The 20005-nt window shown below is 35.8% G+C and overlaps 2 protein-coding genes across 3 annotated transcripts in view; one reads left to right on the top strand and one right to left on the bottom strand.

Moving 5' to 3' along the window:
• Positions 1–7: 7 nt before the first annotated feature.
• On the top strand, positions 8–19484 carry eif3i (eukaryotic translation initiation factor 3, subunit I). The gene is made up of 11 exons (XM_039740780.1): positions 8–121; positions 561–653; positions 5299–5386; positions 6950–7015; positions 10285–10434; positions 15261–15388; positions 16144–16254; positions 16344–16433; positions 18059–18132; positions 18277–18369; positions 19356–19484. The coding sequence occupies exons 1-11, from the start codon at positions 119–121 to the stop codon at positions 19435–19437; spliced, it is 978 nt and encodes a 325-aa protein (XP_039596714.1). The 5' UTR covers positions 8–118; the 3' UTR covers positions 19438–19484.
• Positions 19398–20005, bottom strand: part of zgc:154055 (uncharacterized protein LOC556036 homolog) — a 61509-nt gene continuing 60901 nt past the window's right edge. For both annotated transcript variants that reach the window (XM_039740773.1, XM_039740774.1), the window contains one exon: positions 19398–19768. In XM_039740773.1, the coding sequence (XP_039596707.1) occupies positions 19644–19768 (125 nt within the window). In that variant the 3' untranslated portion in view covers positions 19398–19643. The remainder of the gene's footprint in view (positions 19769–20005) is intronic.

Below are 20005 nucleotides of genomic sequence, written 5' to 3'. Positions count from 1 at the left end.
TTTTCCGCCTTGGTCCATCGTAGCGACATGCTGGTTTGAGGCAACTCCAATTCTAATTTATTTTTTGGTTGCTCGAACACAAATTGCTTTAATTATTATCATAGGATAGGACGTTAAAATGGTGAGTATCAGTACAAATTTAAAACATACCTTTGGGGCCGCTCAGTCAGTTTTCAGCAGTTGAGTTTTCTTTATGATGGTCTGCATCGGTTACGCACTTCTATTATTCAAAAAGAAACGTCTCCTCAATTTTGATCGTTTCAAATGGACGCGAGAGCGACGACGACGGGCGTTGACAGTATGCTGCTGTCGACATCTGGATGATCATCAGTTCTGCTGGACCCATACTGTGTGTCATAAGGGCACGAATAACCGTTTTGTGAGCGTTAGTTACAAGAGGTCTTAGCGTGGACGCTATTAGTAAAGCGTTTTGAAGTTCTGTTGCCGTGACTCTTGAAATGTATTTTTTATAAATATTGTTTTTTAAAAAATAAACACGTTCTTTAATTCAGAAAAAAAGCGTATGTTCGACATTAATACAATGTTGATTTTTCTTTCAGAAACCAATCCTCTTGCAAGGCCATGAGAGATCAATTACACAAATCAAATACAACAGAGAAGGCGACCTGCTGTTTTCTGTAGCAAAGGATACGGTAAGAAATGTTTGCAAACGGAGATTAATCAATGAGAAGATGTTTTCTCAACATTATTTTGGAGAAATTAAAGAAATTAAACATTTTTTCTAATTTTTTTTTAAAGTTATACTTTACAATAGTATTTCATGTTTTCATCCCAACCACTTTAACACATCCGCGGGCCATTCTCACGTCTCATCTATGCAATTGTTTTCCTTTATAATTTTTCGTGTATAAAATGTCGTAGTATGATGTTTACATTTAGAAGAAATTCAGAAGTGTGTTATAATTTTAAACACTTGACATCTTTTACCATTTTTATTTTAGTTAACCTTATTTCCATGAAGTTTGCTCCTTAAATTGTATCCAAATACTGACAGTTTGTGATGAGCGGTTCAGACACAAATGCAAATGACACTGAATGTTGAAGCAGTGCCATTACTTCAGAGTCAATAAATTCATGTGTGTGCTAATTAACATTAAAAAGCTTAACTAAGTGGTCCTCAAATTTAGTTCTGTTAACCACCTTAACCATAGGTGTTTTGGTTCATCCCAACCACTTTCAGCTTTTAACTGGAGTCTTGCCTTTATTAAACAATCCAGAAATTATAAAATCTGTCCATTTTAGGGGAATGTATTAAGCGTTTTTGTGTGACATTTATTGTTTTTATTGCTTTGTAAGATATTGCACTTTTCATATTCTGGTCATTTAAACCCTTATTAGTTAGCTCACAAGAGTATTTTGTACTTGCATAGTTGCTTCCTGTGCTTCAGTATTCAGTGTCATTTGTCGCCATGTGTACTGCTTATCACTAATTATCAGTATTTTGGTAAAATTAAAGCAGTAAACTCCACAGGAAAAAGTGAATCAAAAGGAGTAGATAAAACTTTATTTGTCCCCTGGGGAAATTTGGCTCTTTAAATAACTACATAAGTAAACAAATACACACACACACACATCAGAATGACTATAAAACAAGAAAATTCAAAAGAGAAAAGTTATGACTTGACTGTCACAGTCTCAGCGAGTCTTTTTGTAAATGTACTGCTGTCAGTATAAAGAAGCCCCACTATCATTTTTTAACACACCTCTGCTGAATAACTAGCTGGGTAAAAGTCCTCAGTGTTTCTGTGTCAGAGGGAGGGTGTGCAGCATTGTTCATAATGGCACTCGGTTTTCTTTAAATTCTGCCCTTCTCTACAACCTCCAGGAGGTCCAGAGTACCTCTGATAACAGAGCTTGCCTTTTATTTAGCTTGTATGTTCAGTGGGCCTCTCTTGAAGTGATGTTATTATAGAAGATGTGAAGGATGTGACTTCTCATTTTAAAGGGACACAGTCTATTCTGCCCTTTCTTTTACAATCTTCTGTGTTATGAGACCAGGCCAACCTTTCATTAATGTGGACTACCTCTACATGCACTCCTCGAATAGTGTCTGGACATGGATCTTTGGTGTGGTGAAAGCCAATAACCAGTTCCTTGGCTTTACTGATGTTAAGATGCAGACAGTTCTCTTTGCACCAAGAAACAAACGTCTCCACCTGACCCCACGAGTGCAGAATCATCTGAGAATTTCAAAAAACATAATCCTCACAGTGCTGCCAGCTTTGTCCTGGTGAGACTTCAGCCTTATGGAGCAGACAGATAATTTCATCCTCCAATCTAGTGTTTGTCTGATAGGAAAATTGAACTGGGTCCAGATGGTCTATCAGAAGAGGACTAATATAGTCCAGGACCACTCTGTCAAAGGTTTTCATAATGTGTGAGATGTTAAGTGCCAATTGTCTGGTAGTCGTTAGGTGAAGAGGCGCCTTCCTTCTTTGGAATAGGAACAATGCAGGATATTTTCCACAGCAGTTGTACTTTCTGAAGACTTCTGACTTTTCTGAAGTCTGAACAGGTAAAAGAGGACTTGGCAATGTTACTCAGCACTGGCCTTAATAACTTAAGGACTGACTCCATATGTCCCACAGCTTTTCCTGTGTATAGCTTCCTGAGTTTTCTCCTTAGTTGGTCTTTAGTTATGAACAGTCCACACTAATGGTCAGAGGTGGACTTGTCACTGGCCATTACAGTTGATGTTGTAGAAGTTGCTGATGTAGAAGGGATGGTATGGAAAGACAGGCCATTGGAAGAAGGTGGTAGTGGGAGGGAAAATCTATTAAAAAATTGGTTCCGGGTGTTAGCTTTGTCCAGATCCCCTTCTAGCACGTGGCCCCTGGATTGTGTTAATCCCGTAATTATGCCCAGTTCATTACAGACATCCTTCATGTTATTCTGAGTGAGTTTGTTTTATGCTTTAGCTTTGTAAGTTTTCATTTGCTTCACTCGGCTTTCTCTTTAGCAAATGCTGTATGTCATTCAGTGTATATGAGGATATGGTAGAAGAAAGATAACATGTAAAAGATACAGGAAAAAAAAATTACAAATGTCTTAATTTTGTATACACGTAAAAATATTAGCACATATGTGTAAATGTAAAATAAGAGAAGAAAAAGGCAAATTAAGGAGTTAGATTATTTAGAAGTAAGACTAAACCATCTATTTGTGAAACTGCTTGGTATGAAAACCTGCAGCTTCTGTTGTACCCCAGGACTGAATGTCATTCAGTCACTTGTGCATGGTTTGTGGATTGCCTGCTTTAAGAACAATAATATTTTGTGGCTTCTAATCATGTCACTTTCTTACAACTGTTAAGTTACAGGTTCATTTCCTTCCAGTAATTTACTTTTTTATCCAGTCTTTGTATATTTTTGTTAATTAAGTATAATTATAGTAGATTACTGAGTATATTATTTATAAATGCAAGTCAGTTAATGTGCTATATTACTTGCTCAATTAGAATTTGATGACCTATATTTAGTGAAAAAATTATTTGGCATTGTTGATTTGTCATAATACATATGGCATAAAAAATTATTCTCATAATTACAAGATGTTATTGTTTAAAATGTTTTGTAATGTACTTGGCTGAATTAAAGGTTAATTTAAAAAAGTAGTTTTCACTATTTCTCTGAAAAAAACAAATGTACAGTTTATATTCTCATGTAATCAGTTGATATTGTCAATTAAACACTGCTTAAATGTACATGCACTTATAGGTTTTAATCTTTTTAAATCATTAATTGCATTGTAACTGTTTGCTGTTTATAAATGTTGTAAATATATATTTTAAGTTATGTGTTTTTTCTTCATTGTATCTGCCAGCCATTCAGAATTATCGAGGTGTAATTACAAATATGGTGTACCATTTTAATTTGATAGTGTTTGTTTCTTACCAAGACACATGCTGTATGATACACAGCAACGAATAATAAACACAGTACAAATCTTTTAAAAAGCTTATTGTTTACTAAACAGCAATCTCAAATCTGTCTTTATCTTTTTCCAATTAAAAATGTAAGCTGCTACACTTATAGCAAGCTCAATATCCGAACTCAAACGGTGTCCGTTTTAATTTAAAAGACAAAATAAAAAAGGTCTGAATACATTGTTTTGTCTAATTGCACAGGTAGACTTCTCCAATTCCTCTTTCTCAGTTTATTACTCCACTTTCTTTAACATAAAGGCCAATATTCTGGTTGTGATAAAACGTGCCTCCACTCGCTGCTCTTTGCCCTACATGAAGTTTGCTGACCAAAAAAAAGTGACTATGATGGAACTTTGTGTAGACAATTGCTATACTTAGATTTACTTTTTTTAATTGGAGCAATGACGAGCGATATTATTACTCATGGTAATAATGCTGGATTAAGTTTGTCATGGTGCTACCTTTACTTGCCACAGAAGTACACTACAACAGATAGTAGTTTGTTTGTCATTGGACTTGCACTGCCAGTTTTAGACATAAGCTCCTCGCTTGTTAATGTGTTTTTCCTTAAGCTGGTTTGATATGGGTCAGGTGCACTGTAGACTAATTATTCTAGGTTGAAATGAATCAAAAATTTCCTTTTTACACATCGCCCTAAAGCAGAAGTTGAAATTAATTTATAAAATCAATTATTCACTCAATGTCTAGAAAGTATTCAACAGTTTGTTTGTTTTCCCATATCCATGTTTTTTTTTCTTTTTCTCTCTGGATACTTCCATTTTTCCTGCTGCGTCACAAAGATGTGCATAATAGGTTAATTACAGAGTCCAAATTGGCAAGGTTTAAGTGAGTATTAGTTTATTCATGAGTGATGTTTGGGGTGCATTGTTACCCCTTCCTGTGTCTGAAGGTACCAGTATCACTTCTGGCTTTCCATGATCCAACATTTGGATTATGTAAATTCAGAAATATGAAAGAATGGAAGGATAGTCATGCACATACAGTAGTTTGACTGTTCGAGGGGGCAGTCATAGAAAGTAAACCTTCTTAGGCTAGATTTTTTAATTCCTCCAAAATTCAATAATTGACTTTATCTTATTTTTTTTTTTACTCTTTGATTTGACACATTTTTTTCCTCAGGCTTTGTAATCTCATATGGGTTTTTTTCTTTCCTCATAATCTTCTCTTTATCCTCAATGTTTAAAGACGTCAGGTATGAACAAAAAAAATAACACAAGATAACAGATACCATCTTTTTCATTTTGAGCATGAAGGCTAATAAACCTCAGTACTAACTTGCAGCTGTGCATTTTTAATACTTAATCATATTTTCCTCCTTCTTTTATAAATAGGTATTCAATGTGTGGTATTCTGTTAATGGAGAGCGACTTGGCACTTATAATGGTCACACAGGAGCCGTGTGGTGTGTAGATGTTGATTGTATCCTTTGACTTTTTATGGATTTTATGCTATGAAAAGGTATGCAACAGAGACTGCACAATGTATGAGTCGGATATTGCCCATTTTCCTATGTTTTTCACTCAATTTGCTATAATACTGGTTTCTTGAAATTTGATTTTCTGACCCTCATAATGTGAATGATAATCGCTTCAGCTGGACCCGAATGATTCTGTGTGTGACAGACCTTTTTTGGTATTGCAAAGTTTTCAATGTTCTGAAATTTGAGAATTACTATTTTTTGGTAAATGTTTGTCCCATTAGGTTTACCACAAATACAATACATTGCAAAGATCAGGATCCTCATCTTGCTTTAAGAACTGGAATGAAACTACCTTTATTTTGTACAGTGATGCTGTAGTCACCATTTGCGGGTGCTTTACTATTACAGACCTATAGCCTGGTTGTTTTACATTTATTTATATATTTATTGTTCAGGTCACAGAGTGAATTGCACTTGGATAATAAAATTATGATATAAAGTCTGATGTAGCACGATATTTAATGTGTTCATTAGACTGATTAACAGATGGTAGTTCCTTGGTACTGGTCTGTAGAAGAGGGTGGTTGTTGCATTTTTTAAATCCCTAGTTTTGCAGAGAAGCCATTGCTGCTTGCACAGTATGAGCGAGAGCCATTACCATGAATTTTACATTTAATATTCAATAGATAAATTTGCCGTTTGTGTCTATCAAGCTACATCAAATGACTTGTAATGACAAAGTGAATGTGTTTTCAGAAAGGACTGCAAATTTATTAAAAATGAAAAACTCTTGAGTAAAAGGCATATGACAGTATTCTTAAAGCACAAGGAAAAATACACTTTTGTCTGATAATACAAAAGTTGAACTCTTTGGACAGAGAGATCCTTGAAGAAAATCTGCTCCTGTGTGTTTGCACCTTCAGACTGTGGTGATGGTTCACCTTTCAGCATGAAACTGACCTGACCTGAATCATACAGCCAAAGGAATGCTGGAGTGGATGACCCAGCCAAAGCCCAGACTTAAAACCTCATAGAACATAGACCTGAAGATGACAGTTCAGAGGTTTACCATGTAATGTATTGGGGCTTGAGTGGCTCTGCCGGTAAGAGAAACTGTCCAAATCCAAGAGTGCAAAGTTTGTAGAGATTTATCCAGGAAAACTCAAAGCTGTAATTGCGGAAAAAGGGGGCCACTACAAAGTACTGAATTAAGGGTCTGAGTACTTGCATAAATACAAGATTTCAGTTTTCGAGTTCTGATGAATTTTCAAACCTTTCTGGAAACACATTTTCACTGTGTCATTCTGTGTTATTGAGTGCAGATTGATGGGCATAAATGGCAAATTTATCCATGTAAAGTTAAATGTATAACACAGTTTGAATATCTGCTATTAAGGCTTTTTTTTTTTTTTTTTTGCAAAAATAATCCACATACGAGAACACTTACAGAAAGCATACCATATGGTATTCTTTGATTTTATTTAAAAACATTTAGGTAAAGTTGTTATTTAGTATCTTATGGTATATTGTGTAAAAGCATTTTCCTTTACCTGAATGGACAGGGGACACAAAAAGTGTGTTGACTGGATCTGCAGACAACACTTGCCGATTGTGGGACTGTGAAACAGGTAAGTCTAGGATGAAATACTGTTTCTTCTATAAAAATGTGAGTATTCAATGCACAACTTTGTTTGGGCCATTAAGTGATTGTGTCTGATCTGCAGTGTATGGTGTGTTTTATTAATTTATGCCTTTTGATAATTTATGATTTTGATGAAGTGCTCAGTGCCTGAGTCCTTGTGGAGGCTGATACTGAGGGCTGGAGAGGACATTATTTGGTGGCAGAGAGGCACGATGGGTTTGATGCTGATTGTCAGCAATCCTGAGAAATGTGATGAAGATGTTTGTGTGAGAGAAAGGGGGAGGTTTGCTATGCTGGTGCCGGTTTTAACACAGTGCATCCAGAAAATGTTCACAGCGTATCACTTTTTCCACATTTTGTTATGTTACAGCCTTAATCCAAAATGGATTAAATTCATTTTTTCCCTCAGAATTCTACACACAACACCCCATAATGACAACGTGAAAAAAGTTTACTTGAGGTTTTTGCAAATTTTTTTTAAAATAAAAAAACTGAGAAATCACATGTACATAAGTGTTCACAGCCTTTGCTCAATACTTTGTTGATGCACCTTTGGCAGCAATTACAGCCTCAAGTCTTTTTGAATATGATGCCACAAGCTTGGCACACCTATCCTTGGCCAGTTTCGCCCATTCCTCTTTGCAGCACCTCTCAAGCTCCATCAGGTTGGATGGGAAGCATCGGTGCAGAGCCATTTTAAGATCTATCCAGAGATGTTCAATCGGATTCAAGTCTGGGCTCTGGCTGGGCCACTCAAGGACATTCACAGAGTTGTCCTGAAGCCACTCCTTTGATGTCTTGGCTGTGTGCTTAGGGTGGTTGTCCTGCTGAAAGATGAACCGTCGCCTCAGTCTGAGGTCAAGAGCGCTCTGGAGCAGGTTTTCATCCAGGATGTCTCTGTACATTGCTGCAGTCATCTTTCCCTTTATCCTGACTAGTCTCTCAGTTCCTGCAACTGAAAAACATCCCCACAGCATGATACTGCAACCACCATGCTTCACTGTAGGGATGGTATTGGCCTGGTGATGAGCGGTGCCTGGTTTCCTCCAAACGTGATGCCTGGTATTCACACCAAAGAGTTCAATCATTATCTCATCAGTCCAGAGAATTTTGTTTCTCATGGTCTGAGTGTGCTTGAGGTGCCTTTAGGCAAGCTCCAGGCAGGCTGCCATGTGCCTTTTACTAATGAGTGGCTTCCGTCTGGCCATTCTACAATACAGACCTGATTGGTGGATTGCTGCAGAGATGGTTGTCCTTCTGTAAGGTTCTCCTCTCTCCACAGAGGACATCTGGAGCTCTGACAGAGTGACCATCGGGTTCTTGGTCACCTCCTTGACTAAGGCCCCTTCTCCAACAATCGCTCAGTTAAGATGGCCGGCCAGCTCTAGGAAGAGTCCTGGTGGTTTCAAACTTATTCCACTAACGGATGATGGAGGCCACTGTGCTCATTGGGACCTTCAAAGCAGCAGAAAATTTTCTGTAACCTTCCCCAGATTTGAGCCTCGAGACAATCCTGTCTCTGAAGTCTACAGACAATTCCTTTGACTCCATGCTTGGTTTGTGCTCTGACATGAACTGTTGACTGTGGGACCTTATATAGACTGGTGTGTGCCTTTCCAAATCATGTCCAATCAACTGAATTTACCACAGGTGGACTCCAATTAAGCTGCAGAAACATCTCAAGGATGATCAGGGGAAACAGGATGCACCTGAGCTCAATTTTGAGCTTCATGGCAAAGGCAGTGAATACTTCTGTACATGTGATTTCTCAGTTTTTTTATTTTTAATAAATTTGCAAAGATCTCAAGTAAACTTTTTTCACATTCTCATTATGAGGTGTTTTGTGTAGAATTCTGAGGAAAAAAATGAATTTAATCCATTTTGGAATAAGGCTGTACATAACAAAATGTGGAAAAAGTGATGTGTTGTGAATACTTTCCGGATGCACTGTATATAAAGAGGCTTGCTTTTTACATTAATAGCCTAGTTGTGGCCCTTTTTATAAAAAGTGGGAATACAAATATGAAAAAAATGTAAATAGTCATCCAACATGTGCCCCAAAAAAGTGTAGTAAAGTTAACAGACGTTTTTAGCAAGTTAGCCTATTTTCCAAATCCTACCATATTATGTAGAATTTCAGGAGAGTTCCAAATGTTTCGGTAGTTATCAAGCAGCAGTTATAATCTAAAGCTACTTTCACATCCAAAATGCTAACGAAGCACAATCAAGGAAATAATTAGTATAATTCGCTATACTAAATAATTTTGGCCAATTACTTTCAAACTGGTAGTGGCTTTTCATACCATTTACTAGCATATATATAAGCAGATCATTACAACTGAACTAATGTCAAACCTACATTCATGTAAACCTAAATTCTATAATCCCGAAGTTGCCAATTCTTTGAAAGTTTAGCCATTTATATTATGTTGAGTATTTATTGGTTGCAAAAATACCTTTCACAGTAGATATCTAAAACATCCAGAAATGTTTTTATTTGTAAGTAAAACTGCACTGGCTGCTGTAATTTTAGTTGTGTTTTTTGTAAAGTCAGTGTGACCCTTTTATATTGTGTGCAGCAATAAAAAATTGCCATAATTCTAGTGAAAATCTTGCTCTTCGTAAGGTTTTCAGCAGTTAGTAGGACAATGTTATTGGAAAGGTGTTGCACTGGCAAACTCAGAAAATGTACATGTTTGTATTAATGCTATCCTCTGCATGCGTTTGTGCTCAAGTGAGTATTTTTTATATGTTACTCACCCCATGTACTTTATAGTGGTGGCATGAAATTAATGAAATATGCCACTGTGTAGTGTTGGTCACCTATTCATCCCTTTGATGAGAATCTCTCATAGGCACTTTATGCAAGTAAGAAAACATGAGATTACATTTTTTGTCTTGGCTACCTCTGTAAAGTATATAGGGTAAGTACCACACCATATATATATATATATATATATATATATATATATAACACTCTTTCAATGGGGAATTCCTATTGTAAGTTAGCACATTCACAGCGTAATACCTGAGTTGAATGTGTGTATTTGCAAGTGGAAATTATGGTTCAAAGCAATGATTCTACATCTTTTGTCAACTTTACTTTAAAAGCTGTTTGTACACTTATTATGTTGAATGCTGCAAAATGACACTGATGCTTGCATCTGTTAAGATTTCTGAGTAGAAAAATTGTAAAGGACAGTTGACACCAGAGTAGGTGTATTTTCTTATTCAGGGTTTTATGGATTCTTGCAGGAAAGATGCTTGGACAACTGAAGACCAGCTCAGCTGTGAGGACCTGTGGCTTTGACTTTAGTGGAAACATCATAATGTTTTCAACCGACAAACAGATGGGTTATCAGTGTTATTTGAACTTTTTTGACCTTCGAGACCCTTCACAGATGGGTATGAAGCTTAAATATATTACTGTTTATTTTAATGAGATTCTCATTTTTACCCTGAATTTAGTGATATATTGTTCTACCCTGATCAACAATTTACAGAAAACCCCTTTCCACCATCTGTTTTCATAGTATAAGAGATGTTTTTAATGAATTATGTAATTCTTGCTGGCATAGCTTCCTGCCTCTGTGGTGTTTTGTGTTTGCATTATGAATCAGTATTATCTTTTTATATTGTATTTTAATAAAGTTTAAGTTCATTATTAGATTGATAAAAGCATAACGTTTATATCTCAAAAGAATCACACTTGCATTCACATTTTAGGTTTGGTCTCCTGAAAAGGTATTCATGCTATTCATTTTAATTCAACATATTGACATTTGCAGAGTTCAGAATGATGTTAGTTAACACATTTGTGTTGTGTAGTACCGTCTCCTCCCACTAGATGCTGTCAGACAGGTAAATGAGCATCAGGTTATGACAGCATTATAAGGAAGAAAGGAGATTCTTAAGTGATGCTGGGATTTTTTTTTCTTCCTTAAATATAGATAGAGGAAATGGGATATGTGGAATCTGATCTAATCTTTAAAATAAATAAATAAAATTATCAGTGGAATACTCAACACTTTAGGCTGCACATCTAAGAGCCCTGCATGAGTTTAACACTGCATTTCTTAGCATTGTTCTGTTTTTAGCAGTATAATACACATACTATTGTTACACATTGTTTTTTAAGGTCCATTAATGCTTTTGGTTGACAATTTGGATTTGAGGCTTTGCTGGCAAATTACTATCATTATTACTCTTTTATATCTGTTATTTGAAATAATTGTATGTACATTTTGGGGACACTATATGTTGTACATTAATTGTGTTTTCTGTAATTTTTTTTGTGCTTTGATCCTTTTCAGAGATTTTATTAGAAAATGTGTGTATTTTGTCTGTGTTTCAGTGTTTTGTGTTGATTTGCATGTCATTATTTCTTTTTTTTCTTAACTTTTGTGCTAAACTCTAATTATGATACATTAGGCTTTTAAGTGGAAGAGCTCTTTGTAAGAGTAAATTTAATTCAATATTTCCTTCTCTATGTAACAAATTTGTTTGAAAGTTATTTTTAAATGCTGTCGAAAATCTGATATTGTTACTCCACAGCTTTTGCCTACCTCAAAGTTAACCTGGTAATTTGTTTTATATGCTTTTTTCTTTATAAAAGCCACACTATTTTTATTGTTCTTTGTTTTGAATTATTGCTTAACTGTTATATATAGTAGGGCAGGGCAATATGGCCAAAAATATTTATCACGATATATATTTGAACATTTGCGATGATATAACTGATGATATGATTGACACGAGACAAAATACTTTACAACTCCACAACTTTATTAGTGCAAAAAAACCCCTTCAATTTATTTTCACTTAAACAAGCAGCTGTTTTTATGTGCATTAAAGCTATATAAAAATTTAACAGTGCAAATGCAGATTCCTTGCTGACAGTTTAACCAAAAGGCATTTCCAGTGGAAATGGGCTGACATATCCTGAGCATAACCTTGTATAATATCCACAAAACTTAAAAAGAGTTGTTTTGCAACATAAAACATAACATAAAATTCAAGCCTAGAGTGTCCATAGTCTCACTCAGTGTGTTGGTTATAGTCTCCGCTATGCAGTCAGTCATATTGCAGGTTGATACAGAACTAACTCTGACCTCTTTAGTGACCTGGCAAACATATTTAATGTAAATAATTTTTTTACATCGCAGATATCTGTGGTTTCATCACACAGAATACTGAAAAACTTTTCTGTGTGTATATTTTTCAGTATGTTAGATTTTATTTCTGATGCTAAGACATCCAGCAGCTCTTGCATTATTCTTTCAGAGGTGTAATGTGCATTTTTACCAACATTAAGACTTTAGAGTGGTAAAGGGAGAGCCTGTTGGATATTCAATTCACACTTGCACTACGGCAGGTATGCATTCTCGACATTTCCACTTTAATCTTGACATTTCTACATTATTCTCGCCGTTTATCTTGAGATTAAATTCGACATGTTGACTTTATTCTCGTAGTTTGTCATTAAAGTAGAACATCATAAACTAAACTTCATCTTAAAATGAATGTTTAATTTACTAGATTTTCTCAAACCCCCGTAATAAATTATGTAGCAACATGTTGACTTTATTCTCGTCATAAGCGTCATGATTAAAGTGGAAATGTCGAGGATAAAGTCAACATCTCAACTTTATTCTCGACATATAGTTTTTTTTCTTCACTTTGTCCGTATTTTTTTTTTTTCTTCACCGTGGCCCTAATACGCTCCCGTACAAAACCCTCAGCAATTCAGTGACAAAACTTTTGCCCAGGACAGTGTGTGCTGCAAGGGTTTCTGCACACTTTTTGCAATATGGACGCAGATCCAAATATGAGCAAATATAAGAACGGCAGATGGGGTCACTTTAGACAGGAACCACAGTGAGTGCTACAAGGATTTTTGCACACAGAACACACCTAATTCTTAAACAACTGTATGTGTATATATTGGTTTGCTATGTACTTTACCAGAAGAGAGCTGCTGAACGCTCAGCCGCACTATACAGACTGCACTGACGCTGAGAACAGAGATATCACTTCCGGACGCCTTTTTTCTGATATCTGACAGGCTGGTTTCAATAGACTTTTTTTTTTTAATTTTATCAGATCTCCTCTTGCCCGCCCACTTCCACATCCTCTTTGCTTGTAAACTGCCACTTTGCTCACGCTATTAGCATGAACAGCCCCCTCTCGCCCGCCCTCCTCTCCATACTCCTTGTAACTGTATTAAGCTGATACACCCCCGCTATTACCATGTACGACACCCGCTATTAGCTTTAACAGTATTTTCCCACCCGCCCGCTTGTCCCCTGCCATCTCTGCAGATCATTAGATCTGCCTGTGCCTGCAGATCTGCGGCTGTTCTCTCACAATGTCATGCGAGATGACAGCCGGGCGCTGAACTAAATTAGCCGGGTGGAGCGCCTGGCTAAAAGACGCTAGGGAGAACACTGCGTTATAATTAACTTACCTATTGCAATGTGCAGGCGATGTCCGAATCATGAAAGTCTGGTCCAGTTGTTGAGTGTGACGGCTTTCACAACATTGGCCCCGTTGTTGGTCGTCACACACACTTGTTTTTCCTCCTGAATATTCCACGAGCTGAGGAACTCTTTTAAGCCTTTGGCCATATTTTCCCCTGTATGGTCCTCGGAGTAAAAAACTTGTTTCAAGGCACTTGTTTTGTAGCTTCCAGTCTTTGTCCACGTAGTGTATTGTGAGGCTCATGTAGGGGTCTGATGTTAGGCTTGACTACATGTCCGTGGTGTACGCAAAAAACTCCACCGAAGATAATGCATTTGACACCTCAGTACGGACCTCTTCATATAAAGCAGGCAAGGCGACTTTAGAGAAGTATTTCTTGGTGGGCAGCTTGTAGCGTGGATCGAACTTTTTAAGCATCTTTGTGAAACCTTCTCTTTCCACACTCTGAATGGGCATCGTATCCCTGGCTAAACAATGCGTCACTGCATTAGTTAGTTCCCCCCAGCGTTTGCTACTTTTGTCATAAGGCGTGCAGCTATTTAAAGCTACGCTGATTGTTTGTTGAGTCAGCTTCTTTGGTCTCACCACCACGCTAGTTGAAGCGGATGCCTCTTCACGTGATTTAACAGCTTTGTTGTACTCCAACAAGTGCTTCTGCTTCAAATGATGAAATTGGTTTGTGGTGTTTCCTCCCTTTGCCACAACTGCCCGCTTGCATGTTCTACAAAAAATTGTGCTTTGTTGGGTATCTGATGGGCGAAAACCAAACCAGTTCCACACCACTGAAGTTACACCATTTTTACAAACCAATTCTGGTTCATCTGTTTCATTCACCGATCTGCTTTCTCCCTTCTCATTCTCCGTCGCCGTCATGCTTTTTCCGCCATGTGCGTATGAAAACAAAGGCACTGCGCATGTGCGTTTTACCCATATTCTATCGTGATATTTCATTTTCTTATCATTGCACCGGTATTACCGTGAAAGGTATAATATGGCCCAGCCCTAATATATAGCATTTTGTTTCAGCTGGTGCCCTTGCATATTACAGCCCAATGTCTTAGCAGCTAAACAGAGAGTAATATGATAATATGTGTTTGTCACCTTGTCTTGTTTTTCAGCAGTTAAACCTTGTGTTCAATAAGGGTGTGTTTTGTACTTTCATTGCTTTGGTTTATCCAAGTATTCTCAAATATTTTAATAGTCAACAATAAAACACATGCTCGGTGAAACTAAGAGGGCATGAAGGAACAGTGTTTTCCTATCAGTTGCTAATTTTAATAAGCATTCAGAAGATAGTGGGTTCCATCTTGGGTGTATTTCATCTTTAATAGGTGTTTCACACTACATTGGGGTTCTTTGTTTTGGTTGTTGGTATAAGGATGGCTGTAGTATGATAGAGTTTTACAACATATTTTCAGGCATGTACACTTCACTTGAAATATTTATTAGGAACAAGAGAGTTCTCAGCCTTTTAAAGTGGTCTTTTTTTTTTTTTTTTTAAACAAGTTATGACTTTTGATCAAAGCAGTAAATGTTTATTAGCATTGTCTATGTTTGTAACATACTAAAGTTTATTTGATGTTTTGTTTTATTCCTTTATGATCAATTTATTAAGGTTTAGCAAGAGAATTTCATCCAGTGCAAAGTAAATAAAAAATTAACAATTACTACCTTTGCTCTCTGTGATTAATTGATTTTTATTTTAGATGTTATATGTTTTAAATTTGCTTATGATGCACATTTTTTTACAGAGGATAACAATCCATACATGAAGGTACCTTGCAGTGAGTCCAAGATTACGAGTGCTGTGTGGGGTCCTTTAGGAGAGTTTATCGTTGCTGGGCATGAAAATGGTGAAATAAACCAATTTAGTGCCAAGGTGGGGAATGTATATGTTGCAGATGTTTAATGAGTTATCATGTTAGTCTGAGATGACAATTTCTTCAGGACACAGAGACCATTTTCAATGGCTTTTGCACAAATTATTTGCAGTATCTTACAATACAGTGAGAGTAAAAAGTGAATGATGCAGTAATATTGATTCAGAAAGAACATGCCAGCTAGCAAGCTATATGCAGTGTTTGTAATTTAAAATGGTCAAGTCAGTTTCATATTTCTGTGTTCAAAATCCATGCCAAATGTGCTATCATAATTGTGTGTTTTGAAAGGCTTTACAGTTATATAGGGTTAGACAGAAAACATCTACACCATTTCTGATTTAACATCTGTTGTGGATGTAAGGCAAAGAATAGTAATATACAGATTAGTTTGAATGAAAGAGCTTTAGCAGTTGCATATAAAATTGATAATGCAAAATAGAATATGACGTTTAAAATTGGCGACTGTAATGATGATGGCAAAATCTGTATAGATTTTAGGTTTGGGGAAATAGATTAATTTATAAAAAAAAACCCATTAATTTAGTGTATTCATGCTACATATGACTTAAAGCAAGAATATTTTTAAATGGTCAGATTTATAATATGTATGTAACAGTTTTAAATTGTTGGTGCTTATCTTTACAAACGCATCAATTTTAGTTGTCAGGTAAAACGTCTTGTTGAGCAGCTTTTTTTTTTTTTTGTACACTTCTGTGACTTTGTTTTTACCAATAATGATTGCTTATGCTTTTAGTCTGGTGAAATAATGAAGACGGTGAAAGAACACACAAAACAGATCAATGACATCCAGTCCTCGATTGATCTTACAATGGTGATCACTGCTTCAAAAGACAACAGTGCGAAGGTTCGAATTTTAAATTTTTGGGTTTTTTTTCCTTCCTTTTTTTTTTTTTAGTATGTGGTGGTAATTTTATTTCTTTTATTTTTCTCTAGTTGTTTGACTGTACAACATTAGATCACATTAAAACCTTTAAAACAGAAAGACCTGTGAACTCTGCTGCAATTTCACCTATCATGGATCATGTAAGTTTGTTTGCTAATCCAGTGTGTACAATTTTTCCAATTTAGAGAATTCATCAGTATTTTTATATTTTGTGTTGGTTTCACCTTGAAAACCTGTATTGTTAAGTGAACTTGTATTGATAAATGTAAAAAGTGTCTTCTCCAGTGGCTTATCAGTGCACCAGAACGAAAGTTAGTAACTAAGTCAGCTTTGAAATAGAGAATGTCCTTGCAAATTGAGTTTAAGATTGTGTACATTTTGGAAAGTACAGATCTGTGTTATTTACTCCAAAATGCATTTTTTTTAATAATTCTGCAGCATCCTAAAAGTATTATTTTGCTCTTGATCCCATTTTCTTTCACTCTTGATCCTAAACTTCCCTGACTTATTGCTGTTTTAATGCTAGACTTTTACGCATCCATCACAGCAAGACAAAAGACATTTACAAAGACAATGGAAATTACTAGTGTAATCCTGATTTTTATTTTGTTTTTATCAGCATTTTAAAAGATTTTCAGTGTTAGCAATTGTCATTTAAACTTCTGCAGCCAATGCACAGTTTCATATGCAGTTTGTGTCAATGTTTTAGTTGATTGCTGACTTTACATGCATTTTCTCAAATAATGAAAAGCTAAGATTACCTCGGATACATTTTCACTGTAACTAAAGGGCTAGATGCACATTTTTTTATCCCTCATGTTTCTTCTTCCATCAGCAGCAGTGAAGTGGTGTACTACACAACAAAGTACCCCATCCTTTCTGTTGTCCACAAGGTGTTTGTATTATTATTTTGTTTTAAAGACTGTTCCTGCCAGCTTCCTACGCTGTACCGTAAAACTTAGTTATGCATTGCCTGGTAATTTTTGAATTTCAAACTAATTTGACAATATTTTTTTGCAAATTATTTAGATTTTTATTTTCCACTTGGGGTAAAATAATATATATTTTATAATAAGTGCTTCTGTTAATAAATACTTGGACCATCACAACATTGTTTTTATTTGCAAAGCATGCAGGGGCTCACAGGGCATCAGTTCATGTACTGTTAATGACAGATGTGCTGGAATATAGTCTTAAGTTTGGAAATAGCGAGAAGCATTGCTGGGGAAAAAAGAAAATATTATTGACTGAGTAATGCTAGAAGAGCAATTATGTGGGCTCAAGAAGCTTACCGATGGAAGTGTGCAGAATGAGCATAAAAGGAAGAAGGTGTTTGTGATTGCAGAGCAAAAATCAAAAGAAAAACAAGAGATTGTAGACACAAATTGCTTGACAAATGCAGAGGAAAATATCATGGTCATTAACAATTGGACTGCCTGGAAGATGTACATGGAGATCGTTGAAAAATAAAAGAAAAAAATTGAAGATGTAAAAGCAGGGGACCCAAGTGGAAATGTTGATGGAAGTAGAAGGTTCTGGAGTTGAATGGTTGAAAGGACCTGTTCAGCAATATTTTGTGTAAAGAGGCGATTACTGAAAATACTCAATAAGTTGTGCTTATTCCAGTATGCAAAAATCAAGTTTATCTACTGCATTGCAGTCTGTTGTTATATGAGAATGTAATTTGAAGACTCTTAGTTACTAATAGTCTGTCTCCATTTTTTTTAGGGGACTAAAACTTTAATTTATTTATTTCATATTGCAGGTGGTAATGGGAGGTGGGCAGGAAGCCATGGAAGTAACCACAACCTCCACAAGGATTGGCAAGTTTGAAGCTAGGTAAGATATGACAACGTTACCAAATTATTAGTTGTATACTGTTTGATTATTGACATTGTGACCCTTCTTTCAGTCTATAACCATACAAATGTCTAAATGTCGATAAGCTTGACAAAATTTATTTATTTTTTGGTTCTTTTGCAGATTTTTCCATGCAGCATTTGAGGAAGAATTTGGTCGTGTAAAGGGGCATTTCGGTCCCATCAACTGTGTGGCCTTCCACCCTGATGGAAAAAGGTATGTAAAAGTTGTCTGATTCTGAATATGCATTGTGATTGGCTGTTCTGATCTATATTTCTAAAGAACTGAGTGACAATTTTCTGTATGCAAATAAACCCATAATCCTTTCATTCTAACTCCACATTATGGCATTATACTAGTTCCAGCTCCATAATATGCTCATTTTTCCACTCTCTTCACCTTTTAATATTTTTGCACTGCAGAGTTTTGCCAGTTTCTAATATGTGGTCATGATCATAGCAGCAGAATGCCTGCTTCATCTTCTCTCGAATGAGTATATGAATGTGTACATGACTGGTAGCAGTCTAGATTTTTTTTTTCCACTGTGTCATGCACAGTATGTGCAGAGCTTTAAAGGCTAAAACAAAATCAGGAATGTTGCCTCATAGAAAGCTTGCCTTTGGTGCAATTAACGTTCAACTCAACCAGTGTGTTTGATTCATGGGAACAGATGGAGTGTTCTGCTCAAGTTCTTAAGGCCTCTGCTGACCAACTTTGTGGTATCCTCTGTCAACTGTTCAGTCTGTCCTTAAGGCTCCACAAAGTGCAATACGATAGTGGAAAAAAACATTGAAAGGGATCATTTGAAATCTCACCCATCTTATTTAAATAAATGTTTTATTTCAGGAATTGTTGTAAAGAAAGAAATCCTTTACTTTTGCCAAATCTTTGTTTAAACTAAAAAATACAGTTGTAGTATAGCTGTACCAGACAGTTATGCAAAATACACAGTTGGCTTCTTGCCTCAAAATTTGAATGTTTGTATAGTTGTTGTAACATCCACTTAAACTTTATGGTTTAGAAAAAAAATAGGATTTTTACCCCCATCAATGTATTGAGGACAGTTTTATAATTTTATTTTTTGTAAAGTTAAGATTCAACATTTTCTGTTTTGTAAATGGTTAACTATTCAGCAAAATAGATTGAGATAGCTCAACTTTTAGAAGTGTTTTTACATTTTGTACTTTTTTTTTTCTCCACAGTTACAGCAGTGGTGGTGAAGACGGCTATGTGAGGATACATTACTTTGACCCACAGTACTTTGAATTTGAGTTTGAAGTATAAATATGTCATCTCTGTGCATTAATAAATCAGTACTTTACAAATTTCAAGAGGTGTTTGCAGTTTCATTGGAAATTCTCAAGTTTAAAAGTCTTTAATAAAGCCATGAAACAGAATGCCTTTCTGTTTTAAAGCAGTTTTCAACAAATGTTTTCTTAGCCTTAATTTAACTGAACCTGCAAAAAAGATAGACAACTGAGCATCATTCATCATGAAAGAACCGCTTTCTTGTTCAGTTTACTAATACAACTGCTGTAGTGTCTCATAATGCGCTGGATTTCCTCTTGTGCTTCTTCCACAAACTTGGAACAGGAGATCCACCTGAAGAAAAAACCTGTAAGATCAAACACATTGATTTTAACTTAAGTTCTTGCTTACTTTTGATATAAATTTTATATATTCAGTTCTGCACATCACATTATGACTGCTAAACACATTTTTTATGTTTAAAATATAAAATGTATATATAATAAAACAGCATAATTTCTTGGCTTTATAATCTACTGATCAGAAGTTTATTTGGTGTCTTAATTTGCTTTAAATTGTAAAGGAGTACACACAGGAGTACACA

The sequence above is a fragment of the Polypterus senegalus genome, chromosome 17, assembly GCF_016835505.1.
Source record: "Polypterus senegalus isolate Bchr_013 chromosome 17, ASM1683550v1, whole genome shotgun sequence".
NCBI classification, from domain to species: domain Eukaryota; kingdom Metazoa; phylum Chordata; class Cladistia; order Polypteriformes; family Polypteridae; genus Polypterus; species Polypterus senegalus.
This window is presented reverse-complemented; position numbering and strand designations above follow the sequence as displayed.

Coding starts and splice junctions, on each gene's coding strand:
- eif3i (XM_039740780.1), top strand. Junction 5,387..6,949: donor GTGGTGTGTAGATGTTGATT/GTATCCTTTGAC, acceptor CTGAATGGACAG/GGGACACAAAAAGTGTGTTG. Junction 16,434..18,058: donor TTTCACCTATCATGGATCAT/GTAAGTTTGTTT, acceptor TTCATATTGCAG/GTGGTAATGGGAGGTGGGCA.